This window comes from Heterodontus francisci, chromosome 23 (assembly GCF_036365525.1).
Source record: "Heterodontus francisci isolate sHetFra1 chromosome 23, sHetFra1.hap1, whole genome shotgun sequence".
Classification (NCBI taxonomy): domain Eukaryota; kingdom Metazoa; phylum Chordata; class Chondrichthyes; order Heterodontiformes; family Heterodontidae; genus Heterodontus; species Heterodontus francisci.
In genome coordinates this window covers 19,835,490-19,849,955 of record NC_090393.1, presented here as the reverse complement: position 1 = coordinate 19,849,955, position 14,466 = coordinate 19,835,490, and the positions used below count along the sequence as shown (strand labels likewise).

The 14,466-nt window shown below is 44.9% G+C and overlaps 1 protein-coding gene across 7 annotated transcripts in view; it reads right to left on the bottom strand.

Annotated features, from left to right (window-relative positions):
* smtnb (smoothelin b) overlaps nt 1–10,175 on the bottom strand; it is a 553,824-nt gene extending 543,649 nt beyond the window's left edge. For 6 of the 7 annotated variants that reach the window (XM_068054824.1, XM_068054827.1, XM_068054822.1 and 3 more), the window contains exon 1: nt 9,639–10,175. In XM_068054824.1, coding sequence (XP_067910925.1) covers nt 9,639–9,689 — 51 coding nt within the window. In that variant the 5' untranslated portion in view covers nt 9,690–10,175. Of the gene's footprint in view, nt 1–6,523; nt 6,838–9,638 lie in introns of all 7 variants that reach the window. The other variant, XM_068054826.1, reaches the window with a different exon arrangement.
* Between the last annotated feature and the right edge of the window lie 4,291 nt (nt 10,176–14,466).

Below are 14,466 nucleotides of genomic sequence, written 5' to 3'. Positions count from 1 at the left end.
TTTACAATCTAAGCCTCCAATGTGTAATGGAATTCTCTAGTTAGCATTGCACGTTGGATTCGAATCTATTCAATCCAAGATTAGTCCAAATAATCTTGTTACTCTTAGGGTTTCCTTTCCAAATCAGCAATATGATATTTTAAATAATCATGTTAAAACCTGCAAACTGAGATGCAGCTTAAATCAAAGGCATATTCCTACAGACAAAAAGGTGTTTTATGTATGTGTCTCTATAGCCCCACTTATGCAGGGACTTGCAGCTGTTCCATTTTAAAGTTTTCCTATGTCCTAGGCAGATTACCTTTCAGGAGCCCCTCTTATACTGAACTGCATAGCAGGGTGTCTGGCAAACTAAACTCCAATCATTGTTCATTTGTGCATAAAAAAATGATACCACATATGTATGACATAGAACATTTTGTCAACTGCACATTCTTTAATATTTACAGCTGTATAGAGCTGCTTGCATCGGGAATAAAGTGAGTGCATTTTTTTTTATAAAATCCCCAATTCCCTTCCTTTGATTCTCTTCCCCTGAAGGCAAAAATTTATACAAGAGAATGGTTCCACAGGTGATAGCAGGCCTCTGGTAGTTCACCAAAGCAGCAATTCTTCGCATGTGAGATTAAAGCTTTTCAATGATTGGGATGGGAAGCAGGGAAGGACAAGCAGGACAGTGAAAAGTTTGATTTTTTTTCCACCCAAGATCCACAACATACACTTTGCAGCTGAAATCATTGGATAGTGGCCAAGAGCCAGAATCACAGTTGATAATTTCACCCCCTTCCTAAACCAGAGGTGCTGCACCAATTATAGCACCCATACAACAAGCCAAATATAATTGTCAGCCATCACCATCAACATCCTGGAGGTTACCATTGACCAGAAACTCAAATGAACCAGCCACATAAATACTGTGGCTACAAGAGCAGGTCAGAGGCTGGGAATTCTGCAGCGAGCAACTCACCTCTTGACTCCCCAGAGCCTGTCCACGATTTACAAGGCACAAGTCAGGAGTGTGATGGAATACTCTCCACTTGCTTGGATGAGTGCAGCTGCAGCAACACTCAAGAAGCTTGACACCATCCAGGACAAAAGCAGCCTGCTTGATCGTTACCCCATCCACCAGCTTAAACATTCACTCCCTCCACCACTGACGCAAAGTGGCAGCAGTATGTACCATCTACAAGATGCACTGCAGCAACTCACCACAGCTCCTTCAACAGCACCTTCCAAACCTGCAACCTCTTCCACCTAGAAGTACAAGGGCAGCAGATGCATGTGAACACCACCATCTGTAAGCGCCCCTCCAAGCCACACATCATCCTGACTTGGAACTATATCACTGTTCCTTTACTCTCGCCAGGTCAAAAACTTGGAACTCCCTTCCTAACAGAACTGTGAATGTACGAACACCGCATAGACTGCAGCGGTTCAAGGAGGCACCTCATCACCACTTTCTCAAGGGCAGTTAGAGATGGGCAACAAATGCTGGTCTTACCAGCAAAGCTCACATCCCATGAAAGAATAAAAATAAATTATTGGAAATTCCTGGAACTTCCAGGTAATAAGTTCTACAGAGATATGGTACAACTTACAGACATCAAACTTAAACACTACATCTTACAGAAATCTGCAAATAACTTTCATTAAATTGTAACTTGTGCCAACTTTGAATTTTAGGAAATGATTCCATCCCATGCATTTTATTTTCCAAAATTACTTAAATGCTTTGTAACTTGCTACAGATCACTGACGGTTCATAAATGTATGGACCTGAACAAAAGATGACTTTGGAGATTGATTTCACTTATTATGTTTACATATATCCAGCTAATTCTGTGCATTTCTTTTATTGAAATATTAAACAATCCAAGTTGATTGTTTCCCACCCCCCAGTAATATTTTATTGCTAATCAAGTACTCACCATTTGGAGGATCACCTATATCCCTTATTCCATCAAATTATTCTTTGACTTTGGAGACAAAGTACTAATTATTACAAATTCCTCCTCCTGATGTCCATTTGCAATGGCAGTGCACAACCGAGCCATACATACCAGCAGGTCTCAAAGTTCAATTCCTCATCTGAGAGAGAGTTTGCTGATCTCAGCCAAGGAAACAATTAGGATAGCAAAACTGATCTTGCCACTCCAGAGCTGAGGGCTCGGGGGAACAAATCTAGGCTGGATTTCTGCTTCCAATGGTTATGTAGCAGCTCTATTTGAAGGTGTGCATCTCAGGCAAGGGCAGGATTTAGTTTGCCAAATATCCATTTGATACTCACTGCCTAGGCTCATTCATGAGCCCCGTGATATTACATGCTGGGGGTCACTTAAATGGAGGGGACGGAGCAGCCGCCCCCAATGATGTAGAGGGGGAAGCCGCCGCATCCTCGGCGACGGCGCCCAGCGCCACCTCACAGACACCGGTGCCATTTTTAAAGGGCTTCAAGCCCTTAGCAAAGATTTACATTTTTAAAAGGTGTTTTTGTGTAATAAATAATTCGGAGATGGAGGCCCTTCCCCAACCCCTCCCCAATGGCCCTATATTAACAAACTTTTCCCCCCCCCAAACCTTCTAACATTTATACTTCAACCCCTTCCTACCATCCCCACAGCCAATAAAAATTGTTTTCCCCACTCCCCCAACCCTCCCGCCCTGAAAATGTTATTCCTCCCCCCTCCCCACCAGCGTCTCGCCTCAGAACTCTGTACTAAGTTCCGAAGGCGCGCGAGTTGCAATCGGCGGCTGTAAAATTGGCGTGGGATGGCCACCGCCAGCAGCTAAGTTGATTTACATCTAATTTAGATTATTGAAAATATTTAGATGAAGGCCCCATCACCAAGCAGCAGGGGGGGGGGGGTGCCGCACAGAGGTCCGGTAATATGCAGCACGCCCTTCTTGACGACGGGGGTCGAGCCAGGCCTCTCCCTGCATTTTACGAACTACCCCGCCACGACCCACGGTCTCGAGGAGCTTGTAAAATTCAGCCCATAGTAACATTCAGGGGTAGCTCAAACACCACACAATGCTTGGACCCAGATTATTTCAGTATCAGCATTTCCTCTAGGTCCCTCCTCCATTGACTTCAAAAGGAATTTTTTTTAAATGAGAGAAATGTAAAATAGCAATGGAAATAAAAATTGGGAGAAATGGAAAACGGGCTGCCAATTCACAATTATCTCAAGTTCTCCAAAACACCAGGACTGGTCAAAATACTACTTTTCACCAATCAACGTCATGTACGATGTTAAGGTTTTTCAGAAAGGAAAATAGTATGGTGTAGTAAACTTTATAAAAGAGCTCAATGTTTATTGCTAATGAATGAACAACTGTCACTATTCACAGTCTTTCAGAGAATCATTATAACGTTTTCTTTCAACGCGTTTTTCTCTTTTCCACCCCCACCTCAATTCAACTGTATAGACCAGGAAGTTCCCTGGTTCAATTTGAGACAGTTGTTGATTACATCTCAGCATCCTAGGGCTGAGAATAAAAATAATTTATTGTAGCTCTAACAGCCAATAACCACCTGGTAAATTCATGTGTGGATTAGATTGGGTTCAGGTCTGGCGGTTTTCATAATCAAACAGTCCAATAAACACTCACTATCCAGGCCCATCTTAGAACACACAAGGAACAATCATTTAAACACTGTATCAGTTTACCTTTGTTGCCCAGAAAAGCTACTCTAGAACAAGTTGCTACTTTCAGCAAGGAGTACCGATGAACAGAGAGGAAGATAAGGGAAAAGAATTATAATCAGTAGAAAGCCTGGCTTCTAGGAGTTCTTGCTTTGTTTCATCAACAACTGAGCCTTCTATCTGTGTTTCTAATCCTTAGGAGTTACTATTGTGTGTGAGTTATAGGGCTGGACCTCAATTACTTTTTCAGTTAAATCAATTGTTAAGTGTAGCAGGATAATTATTCATAGTATTGGCAAATTGTCCACTAAAAGCAATCAAGCCAGCGCATCAACACACTCACATTTTCCTGAAAATGCAGCTAGAGGTTAGTGCAGGTCATGTTAAGTGTAGGTCCTGTTAAGACGAAAATACAGTTCAGTTTCCTGCACAACTTCTAAGACCAAGGGTTGAAATTAGTGAGGCCGTTTAGAGCGGGAATGGAGGCATGAGGGGCCGGAGAATTGTGTCAGAAGCGTTTAACTGGAAATCCGGCGGTCAAATTTGTTCCAGATTTAGTCAGCAGCAGGAAAGCACCAAGGCGGCGTTGCGCCCCAACATGACGGGACTGCAATTTGAATGTAATTGATGACGATTCAATAGGGGCCTTAGAATTAAGTGGACAATAGGCAGCCCTCACATGTCTTCGGATCCCCAGCCGTTGAAACCTAGAGGCACCGAGGTGAGACCCACTGCTGCAAAGAGGTGACCAATACCCTGTTCAAGAGGGCCAACTATGTGCACTACTGGACCAACCCTGACAATCAGGCAGAGAGGACTCTTGGATTCCGGGCCATCAATGGATTCCCCCAGGTGCAAGCTATAATATACTGCACACATGTGGCCATCAAGGCTCCAACAGACTAGCCAGCCACCTTCAGCAACAGGAAGGGCTTCCATTCCATCAGTTTTCAGTTGGTCTGCGACTACCGAAAGAGTTTCCTGCAAGTGTGTGCCCGCTTCCCGGGAAGCAGCCATGACGCCTACATACTTCAACAGTCCCAGGTGCCACAGCTATTCAGGCACCCCCCTGCTCGCCTTCAGAGATGGATTCCCAGGGTCAAGGACAACCACTGAAGATATGGCTCCTGATTCCTGTGAGAAATCCTCAAACTGCAGCAGAGGAGAAGTCCAGCACTTGCCACGGCTCTACCCAAGCGACAATCGGCTAGGCCATTGGGCTTCTGAAGATGAAATTCCATTGCCTGGATCAATCCGGTGGAGCCCTGCAGTATGCCCCAGCGAGGGTCTCATGTATCATGGTGGATCTACTGTGATCTGCACAATCTAGCACTGCAGGGGTGGGGGAAAAAACAACATTTCCTGAAGAGGAAATGATTGACTGCCAGTCCTCAACCTTTGAGGAGGTCACGGAAGAGGGTGATGAGCAGGCAGCACTGGATGTTGAAGCCCTTGCACTGGAGGCCAGGCACATTGAGCGACAGGCCAAGGAGGCAAGAGACAATTTCATACTTACCCTCTTCCAGCCACCATGATGACCTTTCAGAGTAAAATCAATAAAGACTCACCTCAATGCATTCAGTAGGTCACCTCCTTTCTATTTAAGTTCCGTGCATAGCACCTAGCTTAACCACGCGTTATGGCCCATAGGAGATGTTAATCAAATGAGGTCTGTGCCTACACTGCGGCCACTAAGGGGAAAGGGTGAAGTTAGCATCTCACAATAAAGGCATAGTGTAAAGTTTTCTCGTTTTTGAAATTAACTTTCACAGCGGAAAATGCTTATTCTAAGACAAAACAAATAGCAAACTTCAAACAACTGTGAAACCCCAAATGTGTTTAGGCGGTTTTCTTTATACATTTGAGTGCTTCTATGAGGTGTAACCCCTATGCTAGCAGCTGGGCTGGAGGCAGGCTGCTGATCATGCTGCCCTTGGCCTGTGCCGCCCTCTGGCTGCCTGAGGCCTGGAGGACCCCGGCTGCCTGAGGGTTTTCTGCACAAGTGCAGGACTCTCCTCAGGCATCACAGGTGCTGGAGCCCAGCTCACTGGCAAAGGGGCAGAGGAGCCACTGTCCACACTCAGAGCGCCCTGAGGCGAGTCCCCAGCTATGGAGGTCAGCCTCTCCCCCTACCTTTCAGGACTCACTTGAATCTCCCTTGTGACCTGAGAAGGATGAGGAGCTGGAGAAGATTCCAGGTGCTTTGTCCTTCTCTCACCTTGCCACTGCTGCATCGAGCTCATGGCCAAGGTCTGCGCACATCTGTGGGATCTGGTTCTCCATGAGGGTCACCAACCTCTCGATGGAGGAAGCCATGCATTCACACGCCTGAGACTTGACAGCAATCATGGCATGGATGGACTCCTCCATCGTCTGCTCATGGCTGCGCATTACCTCTGGCATCTCCACCAGATGATGCCTTACCCCTCTCTGCAACTCCAGCATGCCCTAGGTTGTCGATCCGGAGGTGCGTTATGAGACTGTGGACCTGACCACCCACAGTCCAACTGTCAGCAGCTTCAGCTGTCTCAGCCTCATCCAGCTGCTGAGACATGTGCATGGTGCTCTCACCAGCTTGTGACCTTGATTCTAAAGCTGAGGAGAAACCCACCCAGATGCAAGTATCTGAACTGGTGGAAGTTTCAGGTGAGTCATGTGATGGTGCATCCTCTGACTGCTGATCCTCCTCAGAGGTTGAATGATGTTCCCCTACTGCTGGAGTCTCCTGCAGATGCTGACCTGCATGAGAGAATACAAACATGTGTGCGTTAGGCTATGCAGATCATGCCAACCATGCGTGAAGTAGATCTCCAAAAGTGAACTGTATATCAGTTGAAGCCAATCCTCACTCTCTTGCGCAGAGATGCCAGTCTTACCATCAGTTATTGAGCAGCCTTGCTGGGACCCTGCGCCTTCTCCGGGGGTAGTGGGGGACGGGGGGGTGCATCCAGAAGTCCCTCCAGCAATGGTTTCAGCAGAAAACACAGCAAATGGGTCTGTCAGCAATACAAACAGAGCTGGCAAGGCTTTAATATGGAGTCATCTGATGCTGTATTCAACGCCATGAATCCCATCCCCATCGTGTAATTGGCCGGGCCCCGTGCCTCCGTTCAGTTGTCAAGGAAGGCTGGATGTCTGGTATGCCTCCGCTAGTTAGTGATGTCTTCCTGCTGTTATGGGCCCTCTTGTCCTGCAAGTGGAAAGAGGAAGATAGTCATACTTGGCAGAGAAATCAACATGACAGTTTTGCGAGTGGAAGCCCCTCATCCCCTGCTGGGGTTTCCTATATAGCTTGTCCTCCGGTCAGCTCTCACAGCAGTTAATGTGTTCTGTGAACAAAGGTGGCTTGTGGCCGAGATGCAGCCATGCCTCTGTCAGGATGAGATGATGCTTAACCCCCTTTGCCAGCACTTTTGTGGTACCTCCCTCTCCACGTCCCACTTCCTCCTGCCACATGCCTTCCCTAAAAAGGCGAGGTATAGACAAGTACCTTGACACAACCAAATAGGTAGTAGACACTCTTACAGCATTGCACCCATATTTGGGGAGCGTCCCCTGGCTGCTGATCTCCTCTGCAATTGCCATCCAGGCTTGCTTGGTCAGGCAGGAGAACCTCTTCTTGTCATCGTCGGAGAAGAGGACCTCCCTTGCAGCCTGGAGGAGAATCTCAAGGGACGTATCGCTAAAACGTGGGGCCACCCTGTGTCTTGGCTCTGCCATCCTGCGGTGCCTTCTCCGGGGGTTGGGGGACGTCCAGAAGTCCCTACAGCAATGGTTTCAGCAGACAACACAGCAAATGGATCTGTCAGCAATACAAACAGAGCTGGCAAGGCTTTAATATGGAGTCATGCGATGCTGTATTCAGCGCCATGAATCCCATCCCCATCGTGTAATTGGCCGGACCCCGTGCCTCCATTATAATTGGCAACCTACTGTGTGCTTGCAGTGTGCCAGCTGCACACTTAGCTAGCGGGGACAGTGCCCACTTCGGGTCCACCACCAGGACCTGCGACGGGCTCACTAAATTCAGCCTCAAGACTAAGTCTCCGCCTCCCACATTTTGAATGCTTGGTGGTATGATGCGAGAAAGCATGCCATCTAAACAAAGAATTCAATATAGTTCCAAACCCAAAACATCAAATTACAAAGTCCAACAGCAACTTGTACTTACATAGCACCTTTAACATAAAAAATGTCCCATGGTGCTTCACAGAAGCATTATAAAACAAAATCTGACACCAAGCCACATAAGGAGATATTTGGTCAGATGACCAAAAGCTTGGTCAAAGGGGTAGGTTTTAAGATCATCCCAAAAGAGGAAAGGGGAAAATAGAGAGGCGGAGAGGTTTAGGGAAGGAATTCCAGCATTTAGGGCACTGCCACCACCAGTGATTAAAACCAGGGATACTTAACAGGCCAGAATTAGAAGAGCTCAGATATCTGTGCGACTGGAGGAGATTACATAGATAGGTTATGGAGGGGATTTGAAAACATGGATCATGAACTTAAAATTAAGACTTTTCTTAACTGGAAACCTATGTAGGTTAGGAAGCACAGGGTGATAGTGTGATAGGTGAACGGGACTTGGTGCAAGTTAAGACACAGGCAGCAGAGGTTTGGATGACTTCAAGTTTATGGAGGGTAGAACATGGGAGGCTGGCCAGGCGTGTGTTGGAATAATCAAGCCTAGAAGTAACAAAAGGCACAGATGAGGCAGGGCAGAGTCCAGCAATGTTGTGGAGGTGCAAGTAGGCGATCTTCTTATCAGCATAGTTTTGCAATGATGGAAATCTGTTCCCAAATGCAATTAGTGCAAATTTCAGGTCTGTCATATCTGTACCATCACTGGACTACAGTGGTATTGTATGTTTTACTGCCAGTTCTTCATCTGAAAAGTTAACCTATCTTTGCTTTTCAGATGCGATCAGAATTGCTACATATTTCCACAATTGGCGCTTTTAATTCCAGCGTTGTTTTCTTTTCATCTTCACAACACCTTTATGTTCCCAAAGGAAAGTAGATCAGGCTGCAAGCAAATGGGAATGTGCAGATACAATTATTTCATCCACCTATATTTAATGAAACTAGCATCCCTTCTCGAAATTCATTTGCATCTTTAGTATAACTCCAACAGCGAAGCGTGTTCAGAGATCGGGTATCTCTTGTCGATCTGCGCATTAATTACAGCAAGCATCGTTACACGCCATTATTTCACCAGCAAGATTCAATCCTTTCTAATTAGAAAACCAACAAAATTTAAATCAAGTTAGCAACAGCGAGATCGGCATACTAGACGGCGAGATTTCGAGTGTACGTTCCAATCTCTCAGTTGCAGGAAAACCTGCAAGATATTTAATTAATTGTGGCATCACAGTGAAGTTTGATTCACACATTGAAACACACATTCCCCCAACCCCAGCTGAAGGACACCGAACTTAACCGAAATGCCCTTGCCCAGATCAGTTACTTCAGTACAGGCTAGGATAGTCCATAAAATATGAATACAACAACTGTTCATAAATGAATACACAATCTCCTGTGATCAAAAGTATGAAGTTCAGGAATTCTTCAACTATATCTGCTCCTCCCTGTGGGAAAAGGACAGCTGAAAGGGTGGTGAGCATGGAACAAGGTTTGCGATCATTTTTACGAGTATTTATACATTTGCTTTATAGAGTAATGGGTGACACTCGGCAGGTCGTATGCTGCCGTTGAAAGCCTTAACATGACATGACGCACAAAACAAAAATCACACATGCTAATTCTCGTTTAAAAACTGCGTTATGTGTCTTGGTGCAGAATATATCATTGGCACTGGCGTGGGGTCCCCGCCTGTGACCCTGAGAAATTATCCGCCAGAGTCGCATATTCTGCAGCCAGGTACACATTGGGATTTTGCAGTACCAGCACATTCATCAACAGCAGAACAGATCCCCGCACAGGTACCGGATTCAGCAAACATTTCAATCCCAGTAAAGGACTCTCCCTCACCAGTTTCCTGAGAGCGGCTTCGTCTAGAGCGGAGTAGCGGTCTGCAGACATCCTTACACCGGGTTGTGCTGGCTCAATATCACAGAGCGGTCCGCGGATGCCTTTCTCTGTTGGATGACTGGGTCGGGGAGCTTTTTTTGCGGAAGTTGGTGTCGCCCGAGTCACTCGCGATGCTCTTTACGCAAAGAGTTGAAATAGGCACAGACTCAGGTAGACAGCTGTCACTCGGTGACGGGGGCGGCCGCTGACAGGTTAACTGCTGCAGGTGCGCGCTTTTTGCTCCGGCAACTCGGTCACCAATCCAACAACAACAACAATAAAAAAAATCAAAAATGGCTTGACTCCTCTCAAAATAGCAATCCGGATCAATTCAAAGCTGAGGGAGGACAGGCGATCCAGGTAATTCCTGCCGTTTTTCCGAACGTCTTGTCCCCGCACACCGAATCCCGAGGTTTTCCGCTCGGTTTTCAAATGCCTGGCTCGCGATCCTGGGTACATTCCACTTCGAACCGTTTCCCTCAGCGCGAGCTTCAAATAACGACCATCCCCGCCAAGCCCCGCCCAACAACACCGGCATCGCCCAATAGCATCCTCGCCGTTCGACCTGCTTCTTTGTGATTGGAGCATGGATACCAACCGTCGCTTTCACACGTCAAGAGTCGGCCCACTCTGACCTGTGCACTTTTGGGAGATGTAGTTCCTCCATAAATCTTCCTCCCACAGTTACAATGAGGTTATATTGCAGCCATTTAAAGATAGTCAACAATAAAAAGAAAAAGCCAAGTACTGCCAATACTTAGACTCAGGAGTGGTGCCAGAGGACTGCAGAATTGCAAATGTAACATTCTTGTTCAAAAAAGGGTGTAAAGCCAAGCCCAGCAACTACAAGCCAGTCAGTTTAACCTAAAATAAAAGCAAAATACTGCAGATGCTGGAAATCTGAAATAAAGACAAAAAATGCTGGAAATACTCAGTAGGTCTGGCAGCATCTGTGGAAAGAGAAGCAGAGTTAACGTTTCAGGTCAGTGACCTTTCATCAGAACTGCCAAAGGTTAGAAATGTAATAGGTTTTAAGCAAATAAAGCAGGGGTGGGGCAAAAGATTGTTGATAGGACAGAGGGTCACAGAGAATAACTGACCAGAAGGTCATGGAGCAAAAGTTGTGTTAATGCTGTGATAAGAGACAAAGCGTTGGCGCAGAGAGGGTGTTAAATGACGGAATAAAGAACAGCCCTGGCCAAAAATACAAACACGAAAAAAAGTGGGCAGGCCCATGGTAAAAAAAATGAATTATGAAACAAACTAAAATAAAATAAAAAAATAAAACTAAAAAGTGGGGCCAGCCATGCTCTGAAATTACTGAACTCAATGTTCAGTCCAGTAGGCTGTAGCGTGCCTAATTAAGTAAATGATATGCTGTTCCTCGAGCTTGTGTTGATGTTCACTGGAACACTGCAGCAAGCCCAGGACCGAGATGTGGACATAAGAGTACTGGCAGGGGAGGGGGGGGGTGTTGAAATAGCAAGCGACAGGAAGCTCGGGGTCATGTTTTCAGACTGAGCAAAGGTGTTCCGCAAAGCGGTCACCTAATCTGCATTTGGTCTCCCCAGTGTAGAGGAGACCGCATTGTGAGCAGCGAATACTGAGGTCAGTTTAACCTCACTGTTGGGGAAGCTTCTCGCAATGATAATTTGGGACAAAACTAATGGTCACTTGGACAAATATGAGTTAATTAAGGAAAACCAGCATGGATTTGCTAAGGGCAAATAGAGTTTAACTAACTTGCTTGAGTTTTTTGATGAGATAACAGAGAGGGTTGATGAAGGTAATGCCTTTGTGGTGTACGTGGACTTCCAAAAAACATTTGATAAAGTGCCGCACAACAGACCTATGAGCAAAGTTAAGGCTCATGGAATAAAGGGGACAGTAGAGACATGGATATAAAATTGGCTGAGTGACAGCGACCAGAAAGTAGTGGCTAATGATTGATTTTCAACTGGAGAAAGGTTGTAGTGGAATTCCCAGAGGTTGATATTTGGACCCCTGCTTTTCTTGATATATAAAGACCTAGACCTTGGTGTACAGGGCAAATTTCAAAGTTTGCAGACAATCAAAACTTGGAAGCATTGTGGACTGTGAGGAGGAGAGTTCAGAGTACTGAGGAGGAGGAGAATTTCAAAAGAACATCAACAGGTTGATGGACTGGGCGGACAAGTGGCAGATGAAATATAATGCAGAGAAGTGTGAAGTGATTCATTTTGGTAGAAAAAATGAGGAAAGGCAATATAAAATAAAGTATACAATTCTAAAGAGGGTGCAGGAGCAGAGGGACCTGGGTTTATATGTGCCTAAATCATTGGAGATGTCAGGACAAATTGAGATAGCAGTTAATAAAGCATACAGCATCCTAGGCTTCATCAATAGGGGCATAGAGTACAAAAGCAAGGAGGTTATGTTAAACTTGGATAAAACACTGGTTCGGCAACAACAGGAATATTGTGTCCAGTTCTGGGCACCAAACTTTAGGAAGGATGTGAAGGTGTTAGAGAACGTGCAGAAAAGATTCACGAGAATGGTTCCAGGGTTGAGGAACTTGGTTATGTAGATAGATTGGAGAAGTTAGGACTGTTTTCCTTGGAGAAGAGAATGTTCAGAGGAGATTTGATCGAGGTATTCAAAACACGATGGGTCTGGACAGAGTAGATAGAGAGAAACTGTTACCATTGGTGGAAGGATGGAGAACCAGAGGACGTTGATTTGAGGTAATTGGCAAGAGAAGCAATGTGACATGAGGAAAACATTTTCATGCAGCGAGTGGTTAGGATCTGGAATGCACTGCCTTAAAGTGTGGTGGAGGCATGTTTGAGGCATTCAAGAGGGAACTGGATAATTATCAGAAAAGGAAGAATGTGCAGGGCCACAGGGAGAAGGCAGGGAGTGGCACTAGGTGAATTGCTCCTTCAGAGAACCAACACAGACACAATGGGATGAATTGCCTCCTTCCATGCTGTAAACCATTCTTGATTCTACGATACTGGAAATCTGAAATGAGAAAACAGAAAATGCTGGAAACACTCAGCAGGTCTGGCAGCATTTGTGGAGACAGAAACAGAGTTAACGTTTCAGGTCGATGACCCTTGGTTAGAATGAAAAAAAGACCTGCACTTATGTACTGCTTTTCACAAGCTCAGGATGTCCCAAACTGTTTTATAGCCAATTAATTAATTTTGAAGTGTAGTCACTGTTGAAATGCAGCAGCCAATCTGTGCCAAGCTCCCACAAACAGCAATGTGATAATGGCCAGAAAATCTTTTTTTTAGTGATTTTGGTTGAGGGATGAATATTGACCAGGACACTGGGAGAACCCCCCTGCTGTTCTTCAAAATAGTATATTTGGATCTTTTACTTCCACCTGAGGGGACAGACAGGACTTTGGTTTAATGTCTTTTACTGAGAGATGGCAGCTCTGGCACTGCAGCACAATAATCAACAAGAAGGCTAGAAAAACACCCCACCCTATGCCCATCCTCAATAACTCAGTGACGTAAGTAGAACTACAATTCGCCTCAGTGTCAATTATAATTAAGAAGAATCAAGTCAGGTTCCGACTGCTGGCAACTGCATTTTGGATAACAGATAAAGATGGGGTTGGTCTCAGCTCGATTGCCTCTCCCCACCCACCCCGTAGTCATTACAAAGCATGCCTACCTTCACGAAGATGAATGATGGTTTGAATGAGGTACTGCCCAGCTGCTGACACCCTTGTAATACAATTATATCCACATCCATATTCTACAGAGATCCACTGAGTGCAAGTCAGGAGTTTTGACCCATTTTACCAGAGTCTAGAGCGCTAAAGTCGATTATAGTGCCCGTATGGTTGCTTCAGCTGAGATCAGCTAAATCAGCCAGCAATGAATCCTGTGCACAATGGTAAGAAACACAGACCAGAAAGGTTCCAGGACACTCGAAAAAGGAGTAGTCAAGGAGGCCATACAGCCCTCTGAGTTCATCCATTAAAAAAATGTATAGTTTCCTTCCATCCATGTTACCTAAACACACCTTGAATGAATCAAAGTTTTTTGTGTCCAGTACCTGACCCAGAGACCACTCTTTTTGTGTTAAGAAGTTCTTGCTTACATCAGTCCTAAAAGTCACCTTTCATGAGGTTTAGCCTATGTCCCTTGCTCTAATATCTTGGCTTACTTTGAAGTAGTGCTCAAGATTTGTATTATCTATATATTTCAATACTTTGTATACTTCTCTAAGTTCCTGTCCAAATTGCCTTCTTTCAAAGCTAAAGGGTCCAGTTTTTCCAATCTTTCCTCATTACTTTACCAGGGATACCAAGGATCAGCCTTGCATTGTGTTTCCATTAAACCTTGGTTACCAAAACTGAACACACTAATGGAAGTTGCAGTCTGAATCAGAACACAGTACAGTTTAAGTTTGATATCTTCTGACTGTAATCTACTGATCTAACAGCAGTGTTCTATTTTTTTTGTTTATTGCTACTCTCAATGATTTTACATGTTATCAACACCAAATCCATTTCAACTTCAACATAACCATTTCTACCCCATCCACAGTATAGGTGTGATACCCATTTTTCTTCCAATGTGCAATATACTTATCTGTATTACATTTTATCTGGCATTGTTCTGTATCTTTATAGATAGTATCCAACTCCTTTTGTACATTTATCTTTTCTAAGTCAAATAACTGTTGAGTACTGCATACTTGAGAATGTTATTGGCCCATGATTGAAATTAGTCCACATTTCACATATCAACTCCCCAACATACTTTTCTACGTAAAATAATTTTCA